This window comes from Trichomycterus rosablanca, chromosome 17 (assembly GCF_030014385.1).
Source record: "Trichomycterus rosablanca isolate fTriRos1 chromosome 17, fTriRos1.hap1, whole genome shotgun sequence".
Classification (NCBI taxonomy): domain Eukaryota; kingdom Metazoa; phylum Chordata; class Actinopteri; order Siluriformes; family Trichomycteridae; genus Trichomycterus; species Trichomycterus rosablanca.
Window position 1 is genome coordinate 3,765,197 of NC_086004.1, and position 18,114 is coordinate 3,783,310.

The following is an 18,114-nucleotide window of genomic DNA, read 5'->3' on the forward strand; positions in this document are numbered from 1 at the left end:
AACTCTCTGAGGATGTGAGAAATAGAATTGTTGCTCTCCACAAAGATGGCCTGGGCTATAAGAAGATTGCTAACACCCTGAAACTGAGCTACAGCATGGTGGCCAAGGTCATACAGCGGTTTTCCAGGACAGGTTCCACTCGGAACAGGCTTCGCCAGGGTCGACCAAAGAAGTTGAGTCCACGTGTTCGGTGTCATATCCAGAGGTTGGCTTTAAAAAATAGACACATGAGTGCTGCCAGCATTGCTGCAGAGGTTGAAGACGTGGGAGGTCAGCCTGTCAGTGCTCAGACCATACACCGCACACTGCATCAACTCGGTCTGCATGGTCATCATCCCAGAAGGAAGCTGACGCACAAGAAAGCCAGCAAACAGTTTGCTGAAGACAAGCAGTCCAAGAACATGGATTACTGGAATGCCCTGTGGTCTGACGAGACCAAGATAAACTTGTTTGGCTCAGATGGTGTCCAGCATGTGTGGCGGCGCCCTGGTGAGAAGTACCAAGACAACTGTATCTTGCCTACAGTCAAGCATGGTGGTGGTAGCATCATGGTCTTGGGCTGCATGAGTGTTGCTGGCACTGGGGAGCTGCGGTTCATTAAGGGAAACATGAATTCCAACATGTACTGTGACATTCTGAAACAGAGCATGATCCCCTCCCTTCGAAAACTGGGCCTCATGGCAGTTTTCCAACAGGATAACGACCCCAAACACCAACCTCCAAGATGACAACTGCCTTGCTGAGGAAGCTGAAGGTAAAGGTGATGGACTAAACCCAATTGAGCACCTGTGGCGCATCCTCAAGTGGAAGGTGGAGGAGTTCAAGGTGTCTAACATCCACCAGCTCCGTGATGTCATCATGGAGGAGTGGAAGAGGATTCCAGTAGCAACCTGTGCAGCTCTGGTGAATTCCATGCCCAGGAGGGTTAAGGCAGTGCTGGATAATAATGGTGGTCACACAAAATATTGACACTTTGGGCACAATTTGGACATGTTCACTGTGGGGTGTACTCACTTATGTTGCCAGCCATTTAGACATTAATGGCTGTGTGTTGAGTTATTTTCAGAAGACAGTAAATCTACACTGCTATACAAGTTGTACACTGACTACTCTAACTTATATCCAAGTTTTAGTTCTATAGTGTTGTCCCATGAAAAGATATAATAAAATATTTGCAGAAATGTGAGGGGTGTACTCACTTTTGTGATACACTGTAAGTAGGTAGTGTTAATCTAGTGAGTAGCAATTCTCAAGTCATCTTTCAATACATAAATGTAGGTACAAGAAAAATATGCCTATACAATACACATTCCTACCCTTTCCAACATATGCTGTGTAATACTGCTTTATTTAATGTGTAATAATAACTTTGTTTCAGGGTGCATACAGAAGCCATAAGGAAAATGAATGCAGTTGGTTAAATAACAAAACGAAATCCTTACTTAACAGTCACTTAAATAAAGGGATGAAGGGAAACTCATATTCTCTAAATTCTCTTTAAAAATAAAGAAAAAATTAAATTTTCAGATGGCTTGCATTTAAAAGGTGCCAGATAGGAGTGTTCCATGTATAATGCACTTCCTGGGATGGTTTGGGTCACAGCGGCACCACCTCCTTTACAGAGGCCAGGGCCGAGTGGATTCGTACGTGCAGTCTGTTCTCAAAGTCGTATCCTGTACAGTTGTCCTGCAAACACAGGCATGATCGCAAGCGTCAAATTTGGGATTAAATGTTTATATCCAAAATCTGTTTTTATGTTTGTGATTTTGTCTAATTCTTACCTTTGCCTGAAGCAACAACGATCTGCCTTTACCTACAGTCTGCAAGTAAATAAAAATGTGTATTATTTATTTATTGTAGGTATTCTTATGTAGTAATATTTTTTTGCATTTTCACCATATTTCCCCAATCTAATAATTGCCAGTTCCCCTGGCTGCATCCTTTAACCCACCATACTGTGCACTGTGAGCCACACTATTGTGAATAACCCACCACTAGTGCAGGCACCTAACTCAGACAGCAGAAGCCACCAAAGCACAACGGCAATGAAACCCATTTTACCTTCTCCCTCCCTCAAACACAGCCAACCCCAGCCAGGCTGATAGCACCACCTGGTATTTGAACTCATCAGTGGCTGGCTAGCGCATTAGACTGCTGTGCATAATAATCTTAAAATAGTTTTAAATTGTATAAGTCAATATTTACAGAGTCATGTAATGTAGACTCTGTAATCCTCATGTAAGATATTTCTCTTGTGTTGTGAATGACCTTACCTCAGGTTTACTCAGTAACACACAGCCTAACTCATAGTAGGAGAACGGCTGGACGTAAGAGTTGTTCAGTCGTCCCAGCTCATCCCTGGCTGCCATCTGATAAGACTGTATAAACAAGAGATGACATGCAGTTCAAGTAAAACATTTATATTTAGAAGGGACATGTACACGAGGTAGTTACATAATTAAATATACATATACAAGCTTTATAAATTTAGGTTTTTGTGGAATTGTTTTTAAATAAGTAAATCTGCTGGGTCAAGTTACTTAAATAAGTTTAGATGACTGATTTGGTAGAGTACAAAGTGCTCATATCCAGTCCCAGCTGCCTCACATTTTGCATACAAGATTTTTGGGGTTAATATGACAATTTTGGTATCATCTCCTCATACCTATATTCTATATTCAGTACCAGGTTTACTTAGATGCACAAGTGAATCGGATTGTAGGTAATAGCGGGTTCAACAAACCTGGACTGCATCTTTAATGTTACCAAGACATTTCTGAATAGCACCGATGAGCAGGTGTTTTAATCCCTGGCAGGATGGATCATCCACACCGTGCAGAACTAAGAAGAGAAGAAAAATTCAGAACGGTTATTTCTAAAGAACTTAGCAAGACATGATTAAAACAATCCAAAAAAACAAAATACACTTTTTTCTCATATCCCAGTTTGTTTAGAAGCTGGGGTCAGACCACAGGGGCAGCAATTATACAGCATCCCTGGGAGAGACAGTTAAGTGGCTGCATGGTAGAGCCGAGATTCAAACCTACAGCCTTTAGATTGGTAGTGCAAAGCTCTACCCACTAGGCTACCACCGTCCAGTGCAAATCAACATGGTGATTTAGTGACTTAAAGCACTGATATAAGCCAAATTCATACTACCTTGGCTCATGAGTTGCAGTTTGGAGGACGAGCAGTTTTGAAGAGCCTTCCAGAGATATAGCACCTCTACAACTCCCAGAATGCAAAGCTCCTGTGTGGCATAAACCTTCCGTAGTCTTTCAGCCTGTAAAACAGATTAGCACTAATCAGTGGTATCACGAGGTCTAATTTGTCTAATGTTTTTTTTTTGGAAATTCTTTTTAAAGTATTAAAAACTCACCCTTCTGTATGCAAACTGCTCAATCTGATTGTTCTTGCGTTTGAAGAGCTTTGGTATTTCTCTGAAAACTGCATGTGCCCCCTCTAGATCGCCAGATGCACCCTGGCACACTGTTTGTGATTGAAAAATAAATGTATATGACAAACAGACAAACAGTTTTTATGATTATGTTTAGCCAAGTCAAGTTACTTAGAACACCTCCAGTTAGGTACGCATAGTAGCACTGTGACCACCGCGACTCATTTTTTAGCCTCTCAAATGCCCTATAGGCGTCTTCAAAATTCATCTCAATCATACTGCACCACCCTGAAAAAGACCATTTATAACATGTTTAAAATGGATTATGGACATCTTTAAAAAAAAAACAATAATGTACAAATGAGGATCATACCAATTTCATAGAGACACACATGCTGGATCTCTCTTTGGTCTGATGCAAACTCCAAGGCATCGTGGAAAGACGTTAGTGCACTGTTGATCTGGCACTAAAATAGAAGTAACACAGTGCATTTGCAATCAAGTAAGGGTTTATGATTACAGGTTTCTATTTATGTGTAGGTGCAAGTGTGCCTTTGTGGTAAAATATTAATGTGGTTGATTATATTCCTAAAGGTGCTAACCAGCCAACTAACAGTTTTACTAGCAATAGTGGTTTTACATTTTCATAGCTCGCTAAGCTAAACACCAAAACCCAGTCAACCTCTTGTACAGTGACAATCTTCCTTTAACATTTAATTTAGAGGATCAATCAGTAACTGTTGTGTTTTAGAAAGGCTTGAATCTGATCATCCTATTGTAGGATCAAACAATACACAATACCCTCAACTGTGCCCTTTAATCAAATAAGGTGGGGTTTTTCGTGACATATACTTACCTCTAACCTCTGCACCCGCCCTCTGAAGAAGATAAAAAGAGAAGAGTTGGGGTAGATCACTGCTTTCTTCTGCAGGATGGCCTTGGCTTCAAGCAGCCCTGCCCTGCAATCAGCGCCATCTAGAGCAAAGAAAGGCTGCACCACCGTATGGTACCACAAGAGAGCCAGTCTGAAGGTGAAAGAGAAACCAAAACAGAACATGTAACAATGATTATGAAATTCATGTTGGCATTTTTTTTCCTTCATACAGAGAAAGAGTGTTAAGAAAACCAAATCTTACGTGGCCAGTGGTGCTTTCATGTCTTTGCTCTCACTGGCGTAGGCAAGCGATGCCAGACCCTGGTGCCGGTCCCCAGGAAATCCCAGCAAGTTTACTATCTTCAGCAGGTGTGGAGGAACCATAGAGATGCAGAGGTGGAAAAGGCCGTAGCCGAAACTGACGGAGCCTTTCAGGCGTTCCACAGCCTCCTCCATCAGCCGGCCGTGGCTCTCGGCCTCAGGCGTGTTGTGGTTGGTCTGATCAGAGGAGCGTCTGCGACATGCTTCCTGTAACTGGTTAATGTCGCTGTAGCACTTATTGTACATTTTCCAAGCTTTGCGGAGGATCCAGCCTCCTTTAATGTACGCTGGAAAACACAGAAGAGTAAGATGTAATGTGTTATTGCATATCCTACCTCACACTAAGGAACAGTATAATATAGTGCTACACAATGCATCACATTTGAATTATGATCGGACGTTTTGGTTTCTTGATTAAGTAAGAGATAAAGCACTACAGGACATGCTGTTAGAGGAAAATTACAAATAACAGATATAATGCGGCCCCAACACAGTGGTCTCTGTTGGAAAGACAAGTGTTCGGTAGGAAAGATCAAATCCAACAGTCACCAAAAAAGTCTGACACAAGTAAGAAGCTGCTTAAACACAGCCAAAAAAGCTTTATATTGTCAATTTTCTTTCTGATTACTTGAACAAGAAGAGAATCTTGAATGTAGCTGGGTGTCCAAACAAAACAATGAGCAAGAACACATCATCAAATCAGGTTTGGAATAGCTAAATCGAGCTAAAGTTTAGCATTGGAATAGTCCTTCCTAACCTCAGCCATGTGTGAGGGATGTGAGCTGTACTGAGAAAATCAAGTCCATGCCAGACAATTAAACATTTCTCTTTTGCCAAGTAAATTGGTCAAAGTTATACCAGAGGCTTATTAATGACTAGTAGCTAGCTAATCGAGGTAAAAAGTGCTAAGAATCTTATAGTCAAATAATACGTGGACTTGCACTATAGTTTTGCTTTTATTTGGTGACATTTTGTGCTACTCCGAGTCAGAGGAGTCACTTCTATCAGTTCTCTGATATATATTCTCTGAAATGTTTCAGAATTGTGTGTGTGGATCAGACCTGAGAGTTCCTGCTTGATGAAAGAGAGCACAGCGAGGTAAACCTGGCAGTCAGCCACAATGATCTGCCTCTGAAGCCTGTCCACCACTGCCATCCCCGACCTCTGAGAGTCCATCTGTAGAGCAAAGATTAATGTGGATCTGGCAACCAGGTGACTTTACATTATGTACACTAGGTCGATGCAATGATCTTTCTTCTCTCTCACACACATATACATACAAATACTTAGAATAAAGATGCTCTTTTGCATCTTGTGCTGGTTTCAGTTTCATACGTACACTCTTCTTGATCTTATTGCGGATGGTCTCGATGACGCCAGCAGCATCATTCTCACACAGCTTCTCAGTGGTGCGCAGGTCATCACAGGCCATCTGCATCTTCTCCTCCTCAAACGTCATCATGGCATTCTGCACACACACACACACACACACACACACAGAGAGAGAGAGAGTAAAAACAAAAAGATAGAAAGAGTGGCCAACATTCTGTAATAGTGTGATAATTTAAAAACATATGTAGTAGGGCGTTAGGAAGGTCATCCTTAAAAAAAATTATCTGGGCTTGGGACCAGCACTGAGTGCGATGCCCCCGATGGCTGGGCTTTATTGAAAATCACCTGGTAGAAAGTACAAAGTAAAGCCAAAAGTTTGAGGGCAAGCTGTAGGCTAGTGGTTAAGGTACTGGATTAGTAGTCAGAAGGTCACTGGTTCAAGCCTTACCACTGCCAGGTTGCTGCTGTTGGGCCCTCAACTGCTCAGACTGTATACTGTAACTGTAATGTAAGTCGCTTTGGATGAAAGCGTCTGCTAAATTCCGAAAATGTAAATGTAATATAATGCTGTATTAGTCACCGAACATACTATGCTTTTTTGAGACATGATTGTGTGAGAAAATGTGTTTGTTCACACTCCCAGTATTTGTTCCTATCAATCCAAAATCTCCACCAGATTCTCCAGACTTTAATCTTGTAAGAGAAAACACTTGGCACCGCACAACTATGCTACATGTGTAAGAGAGGTTTGTACAAAGTACTTACCAGAAAAGACACAAAACTGGCTCCAAAGCTCATCAGTGGACTTTGGGACCTGTTTAGAACAAATATTACAAATATTAACTGAAGTGAAGTTTGTGATTACAGATTTAGTTATACATTTCAGTTTTACTCAACTTAAAAGACATCCGACATACAGTTTCTAATTTATATGACAGATTCACTGTGCCTACACAATAATTCATTTAAAAATCCTTGTTAGTGTCTAGGCAGGTCCAGTGCCACCAGAAACAAAATGGGCAGGAGGCTGGAACACATTCTGGAAAGAATGTCAATCCATTGCAGGGCATCCAATTCCATAAATTTCTCCTTTTGCTGTAATGATGATGACATTTGGGCAAAATCTAGTATTCTAGTATGATTTCACAATATTGCAGGTACGTTGGCTGCTCTCATTTGTCCCTGAATGTGAGTCTGAATGTTGAGTTTGTGTCAGGACACCAAACAGGGCACCAAACCACTACAGGGCAACACCCACTCCCACATTCTCCCGTTTATCTACATCACTGAGCAATTTAGAGTAGCCCAGGATTGACCATCTGTGTGTTTTTGGAAAATGGAAGCAAACCCAAACAGACAGCCTATGTGAAGCTTTTCACAGACCTAACTGGAGGTGTGTAGGTGTGGCATAGAAACATGGGTCCTAAAAACCATTCCACCTACTGCCACACTGTGTGTTGACCAGTTAGTGAAAATAAATATATAAAATAAGGCGTCATAATTGGTTTAACTATTGACTTATAAGCTAAATTAGTTGTGTTGAGAGCAGCTAAATAACTGGAGGTTTAAAAGCACACCATACAGGACCAGACCTCTGGTATTTAACGGTGCCACCAGCCCTTTGTAGCCTATATATGGTTTAGTATTAGGAACACAGGCTGTTGTAAACACAGTAACGATCTTACCTGTATCTTCTGAAGAGCTCATCACTTTCCTTGAAGCCGTTGTTGAGGAGCATACTGATGCCCTGTAACGCCAGCTCTGCATCATCCAGCTCTGGCTTTTCCTCCACCTGCTGGTCCTGATGCTGCTCAAGGCCTGCCATTGCGCATGCGCTCTCACCAATGGACGATTAAAAACCAAAAGCACGCATCAAGAATCAATAATGCGTCCAATCAAGATGTCAGGCCGATCCTAAAATCGTGTGCGTTGCAAAAACACAGCTGGACATGCACCCGTCTGAATAAATGTCAAGCTTTGTATTATTTTAATCGAAGTGTCTTGAGACCAGGATGTAAATCGCATTTCCTGATATAAACACCGACACTGCCAGGCCAAAATCCTCTGGATAATACAATGCCTTTGTAAATAAAAATACGTTATATTGTTTACATGCAATACACACGTTTAATTACTCTTACTGTTCAGCTTTCTGTTCATCTATTCCATTTGGTAATCTGTTCATCAGGATGCACACAAGACGAGATGCAATTTATCAGCCGCTCATTCATTTCTGCAGGAGTTAACCAGAGCGGCGCCTTGAGAGCAGGCAGCACAAGGGATGCCAGATTGATGTAAATCCAACTCCGATACAAATTTAACGTTTTACATTTATTATAATTTATTTCAATTTAAGTGTAGCCATTTGAATTCCAAATATTTAACTGTGTTAAATAACATTTAAAGTCAAAAGATTTTTAAAGTCCCATATTATGCACAAAATCTGAAATTGGAGAGATTTCTACGAACCTGGCAACCCTTTTGTGAATTCTAAACAACGCCTTCCCATACACCCTTAATTTCCAACCTAGAGTGGCAGATTTCCATTAACTGCTTCCATCCTGGCTGCACTGATTAAGTAGGTACCACAAGATACCCTGAGACCTGTGAACCTGGGTTCAGTTCTCCTCCCTTCCTTGTGATACATTTCATTTTAGCTGATGTTCTCAGAGGTTCAAATTGCATAAAAGCCCAAGCGAATGTATTAATTCATTGTCTGTTTTACCATTACTTTATCCTGGTCAGGGTCACAGTGGGTCTGGTTCATTGGGTAAAAGGTAGGTAACACTCCGGACAGGTCGCCAGTCGATCACAGGGCAGATGCACACACTTTCTATGACTAGTAGCTAGTAGCTTCAGTTATCCTGACAACATATCTTTGGACTGCATATCTTTGGTGCCTGAAGGAAACCTATGGGGACACAGGGAGAACATGCAAATCTGCACAGAAAGGACCCTGGCACACCCGACTGGGGAATCAAGATCATAGATCATTATCCATTTTCCCAACTGTCTTATCCAAGACCCTTGCAGAGTTCTTTAATTCTTCTGCCTTTCTTGTCAGGTCTACTGTAGTTCTTTTACATCTTCTTTGAACAGCAAAATTCATTAAAATCAGTAAAACTCACTCATCCCTGATCCATATCTACACTACAGAACATTCAGAGTGCTGCTGCCTGTCTTGTTCACAAGTTACTGTTTTCTAACACGCTGTAACTGTCTTTCGTCTTAATCGTGTTTATAACAACAATAAATATGTTAATAATATCTGCAGCCTCATGATTTAAAGGTGTAGATGAAATTCAGCAGGGACCCACAGGAAAATGTAGGGACCATTTATTAATGATAAATGATAAACAATATACACATGCAGCAATACCACCCCCAACCACCAGAAGTCTCAATTTCTCAGTCTTGATGTCTGAGCTGTTATTTAGTCATATATATTTTTGTTTTAAGATTATAAATGTATGCATATAAATATTTAAAATGTTAATACGTGGGCTGATATATGATGCAGTCAGGCACAGCTAGATTTTTTTGCAATGCAGTCACTATAAATGGATTTAGGATTTTCAGAACGACAGTCATATAAGAATTTAACGGGGTGATTCAGGTTGTTGGGAAACAACATTTCATCCACAAATTGTACTTTTGTCTACCTTTAAACTTTATGTACTGTGCTGAAAAGCTGGTCTTGTGGTAATCGCTTGACACCTGTAACAAAACTCCAAAACCATCTGCTTTCAGTTTTGGACCTCACTTTGTGCATACGTGCAAAGTCCTTGAACCAGAAAGGTCCTTCCCCAAACTGCTGCAAAAAGCATGAATGCATATAATTAATTTTTATTCACCTGTTAGCAATTCATGTGACTGAAACACCTAAAATTTAATAATTAGAAAAGATATCCACATACATTTGACAATAGATAGATATATAAGTAGATTGAACATATAAGTAGATCAAACATTATATGTTAATTTCTTGCTAGTGATAGTGATTGATTATGGATGCAGACTTCTCTGTGCCCATGTAAATAGGTTGAATTTGACTGCTCCTGTTAAAAAAAGAACATAAAACCATGGTGTTTGGCAAGGTTAGAAAACACAAGCTGTCACCAGTCTGGATGGTCAGATCCAGATCCAGTCAGACATTTGGTCTGCAATAAACTTCTGTTACAACTAAAATCAGAAAAACTTGGGACAGTATTAAAAAAGGCTAATAAAACGCAATGTTTCTTAACTTTACTTTTATTTTTATTTAATTGCAGACCAACCTCAAGATATTTCATGCTTTATTACATTTGTTAATAAACATCCATTCGTACATTTCAGGCCTGCAACACATTCCAAAAAAGATGGGACGATGGTAATTTTGGGCGAGTAACAAGGTAAACAAATAATCTAAACAGTGATGTGATTTCAAACAGGTGATTTATTTTTCACTTGAAATTGACTGTAACACTTTGCACTTAAATTTGATGGTGGACTGAAAAGCTGATTCAAATGGAAAGAGGAGTTTGTGCCAATGTTAGTGCGTGCCCAGTAAGTGCTCAGTATAATGGTATTACTGGAGTGCAGCCAGTGTTAGCCAGCTCAGTTATTCCCCCTGACCAAACTGTATCATATAGGGGGAGGAGGGGTGCAGTTTTTGGATTGAGCATGAGCGAGCGAGTCTGAGTGCTGTGTTTTGAGTTTGTAAACACTGAAGCGTTAACAAGGTAAAGCTTTTTTTTTTATTGAAGGGTACAAAAAGGTGTTATACAATAGGATAGAGAGCATAGCTGGCAATTCCACAGGTGTTGCTGCCATTCCGGATCATGCGCATGTAGCCTCCTTCACCCCAGCCTGTACCCCAACTAAAAATAGAGAAAAGGTTATACTCAACACTGTACTTCATTTAAAAACACAGAACATGCATAGTTCCATCTTACAACTTCTTTAACCATTGCACTGCTTAACCATTGCACTCAAAAATGTAAAAAAAAACCATAACAATATAAGGTACATATACGTATATATATATATACAGTGTATCACAAAAGTGAGTACACCCCTCACATTTCTGCAAATATTTCAATATATCTTTTCATGGGACAACACTATAGACATGAAACTTGGATATAACTTAGAGTAGTCAGTGTACAGCTTGTATAGCAGTTTAGATTTACTGTCTTCTGAAAATAACTCAACACACAGCCATTAATGTCTAAATAGCTGGCAACATAAGTGAGTACACCCCACAGTGAACATGTCCAAATTGTGCCCAAAGTGTCAATATTTTGTGTGACCACCATTATTATCCAGCACTGCCTTAACCCTCCTGGGCATGGAATTCACCAGAGCTGCACAGGTTGCTACTGGAATCCTCTTCCACTCCTCCATGATGACATCACGGAGCTGGTGGATGTTAGACACCTTGAACTCCTCCACCTTCCACTTGAGGATGCGCCACAGGTGCTCAATTGGGTTTAGTCCATCACCTTTACCTTCAGCTTCCTCAGCAAGGCAGTTGTCATCTTGGAGGTTGTGTTTGGGGTCGTTATCCTGTTGGAAAACTGCCATGAGGCCCAGTTTTCGAAGGGAGGGGATCATGCTCTGTTTCAGAATGTCACAGTACATGTTGGAATTCATGTTTCCCTCAATGAACTGCAGCTCCCCAGTGCCAGCAACACTCATGCAGCCCAAGACCATGATGCTACCACCACCATGCTTGACTGTAGGCAAGATACAGTTGTCTTGGTACTTCTCACCAGGGCGCCACCACACATGCTGGACACCATCTGAGCCAAACAAGTTTATCTTGGTCTCGGCAGACCACAGGGCATTCCAGTAATCCATGTTCTTGGACTGCTTGTCTTCAGCAAACTGTTTGCTGGCTTTCTTGTGCGTCAGCTTCCTTCTGGGATGACGACCATGCAGACCGAGTTGATGCAGTGTGCGGCGTATGGTCTGAGCACTGACAGGCTGACCTCCCACGTCTTCAACCTCTGCAGCAATGCTGGCAGCACTCATGTGTCTATTTTTTAAAGCCAACCTCTGGATATGACGCCGAACACGTGGACTCAACTTCTTTGGTCGACCCTGGCGAAGCCTGTTCCGAGTGGAACCTGTCCTGGAAAACCGCTGTATGACCTTGGCCACCGTGCTGTAGCTCAGTTTCAGGGTGTTAGCAATCTTCTTATAGCCCAGGCCATCTTTGTGGAGAGCAACAATTCTATTTCTCACATCCTCAGAGAGTTCTATGCCATGAGGTGCCATGTTGAATATCCAGTGGCCAGTATGAGAGAATTGTACCCAAAACACCAAATTTAACAGCCCTGCTCCCCATTTACACCTGGGACCTTGACACATGACACCAGGGAGGGACAACGACACATTTGGGCACAATTTGGACATGTTCACTGTGGGGTGTACTCACTTATGTTGCCAGCTATTTAGACATTAATGGCTGTGTGTTGAGTTATTTTCAGAAGACAGTAAATCTATACTGCTATACAAGTTGTACACTGACTACTCTAAGTTATATCCAAGTTTCATGTCTATAGTGTTGTCCCATAAAAAGATATAATGAAATATTTGCAGAAATGTGAGGGGTGTATTCACTTTTGTGATACACTGTATATATATATAAATATATATATATATTTATATATATACTGTATATATATATATATATATATATATATATATATATGGTAAAAGCTGATCTGAACTTCTTGTTTCTCTTATTTTCCTGCACTTAATTATACTTGTATCTTGTGCTTGAACAAATCTTTGCACTTTTGAGTCGTCTAATAATTTAAATAATTTAGAGAATAATTAAGGGGTGAATAGGTCCAGTATGTTTGCATCTGCAAGTGAGATAAATGAAGGTCTTTTTTTTCTGAATCTGTGTTAATGTATTTATTTTAATCCAACATGTACAGAATAAAATGAAACAAACACTGAACTGGATTTTGTGTTTTGTGTTTTTTGTTCTTTTAGTATGAATTAAAGTTAATATATAACCATGTGCAGACGATGACATGTAAATGTATTACAGTTTACTGTAGTTCTCCACACTGTGTTGTGGATGGAGACTGATGTCAGTCTCAGACATCACTACAACAGTAATGTGTACATCTGTGGTATTTGAGCAAACAGTGATTACTTCCAAACAGGAATTTACGGTCGGAAAACTTGGTTGCTTTTAAATGCCTGTTAGGTAGCTTTTAAAAGCATCTTGGAAATATAGTGGCCAGCCAGGGCGTGATGTCACATCCTAAAGCCCTGTTTCTCCAAAACACATGAAGGCAAAGGTTAGGTCTTGTGGCTTTGGCGTAGAGGGCATACTGAAAGCACACTTACTGACCTTTTAAGACCTATTTGTTAATATAAACGTATTATTTCTAGTTTTGATTTAATTTGATTTAATTTGACTTTGCATTTGCTTGAGAGTGACTGCTTAAGGTCTAAATACTTGTAAAGAAACCTCAGCTAACACTAAAATTTTAAAACCTTCATGAGTTTCAGCATAAAACAGAAACCCTAAAAGCACTTCTGACATGATACGTCTGGATTAACAGCGATGGAAAGAAGCGTTACCTGTTTTTGATGATCCAGTAGTCCTGGCCGCCATCTGAGCCATAACCAACCAGAAGCACAGCATGGCTTAGATTGTTTGGATTGCAAGCTGGCTCCTCGTAGATACCTGTCAGAACATTTCAAATTATTTACAGTAAAAGAATGAAACACAATGGTCTGTCCTTTTAAGGTTGAAGTATTGTTATTCTTGACATTATTCAAAAATGAATCTAATTTTAGCACTATGTTCACTGCACATTGCAGAAATACAATATTAACATGTGATACAATAGTTTTGTTTATTGACTTTTAGTGCCTACCTGAGCTGTAGAAAAGGAAACTTGCGTGATCTGCATCAATTGCAACAGTAATTGGACCAATAGCTGCCAAAGCATCAGCCAAAGCCTGTTCATTTCCAGTGGGAATGAACCTGTAGTCACTGATATGGGCCACAGCTTTCTTGCTGTCATAGAAGCATGGCTGTGTGTCCTAAAATATTCCAAAAGGAAAACATAAATAAGTTAAACAACAACTACTAATTTTTTTCATGTCAGTAAGAGATTCACAAGAAGGACATGCACTCACCACAGAGGTATAAGGGTATGTTTCGGAGGCTTGCAGCCCGTGGTTGACTACGTACTCATAAGCATTTGCCATCCAGGCGCCGCTGCAGCCGTACGTCCCATAAGACCAAGAACAGTCCACGAGGTTCTGTTCACTCAGGGACACCAGCTGACCTGTCTTCTTGAACATTTGACCCTCGATGGCACCTGTAGTGCTGAAGGCCCAACAAGATCCACAGTAGCCCTAGGAACAGAGGAGACACGCAAATGTACTTGTAAGCTTTTAATGTTGTCAGCATTTTAAAACTGTGTTTGTCCTCCCAGGGTAAAGATATATTATATGTACAGTAATATTTGAAATCTAACATACTTTTGGGATTTCATTTATCTCTGTTACTGTTCTTTCTTTTTTAAGCGCTCCATTAGTTACTTGACCAACCACATGACTACACAACACATATTTAATTAATAGTTCAGTTAGACTAGACACACCCAGGCTTGATTACTGCAGCCGTTTTGATTCTAAATATCACTTACATTGAATTGCAGTGTAAGTCATGTCTCAAAAAGCAGCAACATTTTTTCATTTTTTTTTCAGCATTTAGCAGACGCTTTTATCCAAAGCGACTTACACAATGAGCAATTGAGGGTTAAGGGCCTTGCTCAAGGACCCAACCGGCAACCTTCTGTTTACTAGTCCAGTACCTTAACCACTTAGCTATCACTGGCAACATCATGCTGCTATTAAAATAATTCTGGAAATGATTAAAAAGTAATCAGTCTGGAAAGACTTTTTAATTTTTTATGCATTTCCCCCAAACTTTCCACCCAATCTAGTTGTATCCAATTACTGCTCCGCCACCTGAGTGTCCCTTTAATGCCACCTCTGAGGCTCTTTTGCAAAGCCAGTATCTCCCAATAGAGAAAGCTTGGACTTACTTATCCAAGAACCCAAATGAACATCTAATGAAACTACTGCTTAACCAAATAAAAACATAAACCTTTCACTTCTGTAAACTGATGATTGTAACACAGCATTACAGAGTAAGAATAGTAAACTAACAGTCAAACATGGTGGCAGTGTGGTGATGTGGGGATGCTTTGCTGCTTCAAGGCCTGAACGATTGGGTATCTGAAGAGAGTTAAACTCACCTGATCTTTAACTTCTGTAACATATCCCATTGGTCTGTAGTCCACCTTTGACTTGCGTACTTTTCTGGCATAGTAGCGCAGTTTGCGTGCACTGATAATTTTTGCTTTGTTCTTCATGTTGCCATTGACCTTTGCTCCCAGTAACTGCCGAAACTCCATTCGAGTCTGTGTGCAAAGAAAACATTTTATCTAGTCATGCTAGTCAAAGAATAGTTCAACTATGAGTTTGTTTGTTGTTTTTAGTTTTTTTTCTATTAAGCAAGTAAAAAATCTTGCTTTTTCATCCTTGACCCATCATCATTGACCTAAACTCAATTTCTGTTATAAAATTGTTGTCTTTTTAAGCTTTTTCTATTTAAAGTCATCGCTTCAAAGCTAAAATAATTTTTTTGTTGGTCTTTTAGTAAAACTTTGCATTGGTCATTTGGATGTAAACAGCAAAATAAGGACAAAATTCCTTTATAGTTTGTTACGTAAGGCAGAAGATTCTTGATGTTTTAATTCTATATCTTAATTAAAGAAAATTACTTACCAGATCTCCAAATCTGTTCATTGACATGGTGAAGTCAGACATGCCCATGTAAAACTTTCTATTGTTTTCTTCAATCATATTCTTGTTCTTCTCCCAAATGGCTTTTCGTTTATGGTCGTCATGCTTTAGACAAAGAGAACAGAATTGTGTATTTTAATTATTATTGTATGAAGCATGGCCCTATGTAGATAAAACATGAGCAAACTATGGAGAACGATTATAATTGAATTTGTAATCAGGCTGATTTTTTAGATTTTTTGCAGTGGCAAATTTTTGCCCCAACGTTTTCAATAAATAAGTATCTAGCTTTTAGCTGTTTCTCCACTATCAAACTAAAGCTTTTTCATTTTTTTAAATTGCTGATAATGCAATGTCATACAAAAACTAAAGGAAGCACAAACAGCTTATTCTGTTTACATAAGCCAGTAGATCAACCTAAGGAGAAAGAACTACCATCCCTCTTACCATCCCCAAAGAGCACAGAGAGATCTTTTTTGTTGGACTCCTGGCTACAGATGGCTTTGAAATTGTTAAATTTCAAATTTACAAAATTTATGTTTATACTTAATGTTTATACACACTGTGTTTTTTTAATAAAATGTAATTGTAACATGTACATGCACTGTTAAATGTACTGTACAGGTACATTCTCATTTACCAAGTAACAAGTCATGTAAATATGTCCTTTAAAGAAGCAGCTGGCCAGTGGTCCTTATGGTCCAGTGATGTATAATTACTGAAGTCTTTCTACAGTGTTTTTCATTCAGCTAAAGGTGGACTGTATGAGCCATGTAAACATGTCTTGTTGAACAGCTGTCTCACAAGTCAGACTGGTACTTTGATTTACTCTATTTGCCAAAGATGTTTACTTTAACATGAGGATGCCATTTGGCTGAGAGTGAAAATAATAAACTACAGTCCTCTGTTTTTGCACAGAAATGTGGCTAGATTTGTATAGATAAAATCATCTATGTGAATATAAATTGCTGTGTTTAAGTTTATATGGACCAGACCTCTTCTTCATATTCCACACCATTGGCTTTTTTCCACAGCTTCCATTCTGACGGTGTGTCTTCTTCTGATTCCACTGCAGTACTGAGTGGTGCCAGGAAAAATAGTCCCAGCAGGAGCGTCCTGCTAACCACAACAGTCCAGGGCACTCGACTGAATTCTGCTCAAACAAAACAATGCGTGTCTGCATTATTATTCATTTATTTATTTTGCTTTATTTAAATTATATTACTTTTTGCCAAATTAGGTTGTGATGAGGTTTGTTAGATTTATTTTAAGGTACATTTAAATGTTGAAACAAATTGCACTGCATTCTTCTTCTGATAGCACAGCTGAGATTCGAACGCTGGATCTTAGCAGAAGTGAGCTAGCATATTTTATCGCTGCACCACCCAAGGTCTCTTCTTTATTATTATTATTAGCTACATGCTACTTACATTTATGGCAATGACGAACAGTTTTCAAGTCATACCAACATGCTTTACAGTGAAATGTGAAAAGTAATAAACCATCGTTTAGCAAGGCTGTAGAACTGTAAGTCCTTAATGATATTTCTAAATGACTATGGCCATTCTGAAAGAAAACTGATATTTCTGTTGGATTGCTCTTTTAGAAAAGTTGTAAGCCTCTTTTAAAAAAGAATCTGCCAAGAACTCCTAACTATCCAAAAAGGATTAAAAAGCATAGATTATATGAACTAACCCAAGGGTTTTTCTCTTAGTCCCAAGCCCTGGATTAAATGTTAGATACAAAATCAAAACATGAAGAACCAAGTGAAATGGGCATTACTCACCAGGCATCTTTCTATAAACCAGGTAAGGTGAAGAAAGCTTGAAGACTGTTCAAAGGTCACTACACCAGGCTACTCTCTCTGTTTATATACTGTCTAAAAGGTGTGTCATACCATTCTGCTCCTCTCAGTCATGCCATGCTAAGCCAGGCCTAGGCCTTTAAATAATACTCTTTAAGTGTTACTAACACCCAGTCCTCGCTAATCATAAACCTCTGCTCCATTCATCACCTAATCTCTCAGGTAATATGACCCTGCGTGATGTTTTCTTCTGACCCTACATTAACCAGCTTCAAACGTTATATCACCACATCCGCCACTGTGTCCAAATCTCTTCCACAATCAGGTGGTATCAAATAAATAGGCATGTATGTACTGTCCATTCACAAACAAATCCATGTTTAGAACAGTTCAAATAGTTCTGACTGATCCATGGAAAACATCCCTACAGTGATGTTTATGTGGACGTACTGCGTATGTCAGCACTGATGTAATGAATGGTGGTGACCTTAGACCTAATCTGTTATTATTCCTCACTCTGTCATATAATGGGCAGACTTTTCATCGTGGATCATC

The 18,114-nt window shown here is 39.6% G+C and overlaps 2 protein-coding genes across 2 annotated transcripts; both read right to left on the reverse strand.

Annotated features, from left to right (window-relative positions):
* Positions 1 to 1,383: 1,383 nt before the first annotated feature.
* ttc39c (tetratricopeptide repeat domain 39C) lies at positions 1,384 to 7,749 on the reverse strand. The gene is made up of 14 exons (XM_063013056.1): positions 7,610 to 7,749; positions 6,690 to 6,738; positions 5,932 to 6,060; positions 5,654 to 5,768; positions 4,534 to 4,879; positions 4,254 to 4,422; positions 3,771 to 3,864; positions 3,578 to 3,685; positions 3,380 to 3,489; positions 3,160 to 3,283; positions 2,744 to 2,841; positions 2,274 to 2,378; positions 1,782 to 1,820; positions 1,384 to 1,686 (listed from the first exon to the last, which is right to left on the reverse strand). Exons 1-14 carry the CDS (start codon positions 7,747 to 7,749, stop codon positions 1,597 to 1,599), a joined length of 1,716 nt encoding a protein of 571 aa, XP_062869126.1. The 3' UTR covers positions 1,384 to 1,596.
* A 2,848-nt stretch (positions 7,750 to 10,597) lies between these two features.
* On the reverse strand, positions 10,598 to 17,572 carry cts12 (cathepsin 12). The gene is made up of 8 exons (XM_063013342.1): positions 17,542 to 17,572; positions 16,751 to 16,908; positions 15,738 to 15,860; positions 15,206 to 15,370; positions 14,076 to 14,297; positions 13,811 to 13,979; positions 13,512 to 13,617; positions 10,598 to 10,783 (listed from the first exon to the last, which is right to left on the reverse strand). Exons 1-8 carry the CDS (start codon positions 17,546 to 17,548, stop codon positions 10,684 to 10,686), a joined length of 1,050 nt encoding a protein of 349 aa, XP_062869412.1. The 5' UTR covers positions 17,549 to 17,572; the 3' UTR covers positions 10,598 to 10,683.
* Positions 17,573 to 18,114: the final 542 nt, after the last annotated feature.

Bases quoted from the DNA above. Each gene is read 5' to 3' on its own strand.
- ttc39c (XM_063013056.1), bottom strand. From the start codon at position 7,749: ATGGCAGGCCTTGAGCAGCATCAGGACCAGCAGGTGGAGGAAAAGCCA. The intron at 2,842-3,159 runs GTAGTATGAATT...TTCTCTTCTTAG, and splicing joins ACTGCAACTCATGAGCCAAG to TTCTGCACGGTGTGGATGAT. The intron at 1,687-1,781 runs GTAAGAATTAGA...CTGTGTTTGCAG, and splicing joins CGTTGTTGCTTCAGGCAAAG to GACAACTGTACAGGATACGA.
- cts12 (XM_063013342.1), bottom strand. The intron at 13,980-14,075 runs GTGAGTGCATGT...GGAATATTTTAG, and splicing joins CATACCCTTATACCTCTGTG to GACACACAGCCATGCTTCTA. The intron at 10,784-13,511 runs GTAACGCTTCTT...CTCTATTTTTAG, and splicing joins TACTGGATCATCAAAAACAG to TTGGGGTACAGGCTGGGGTG.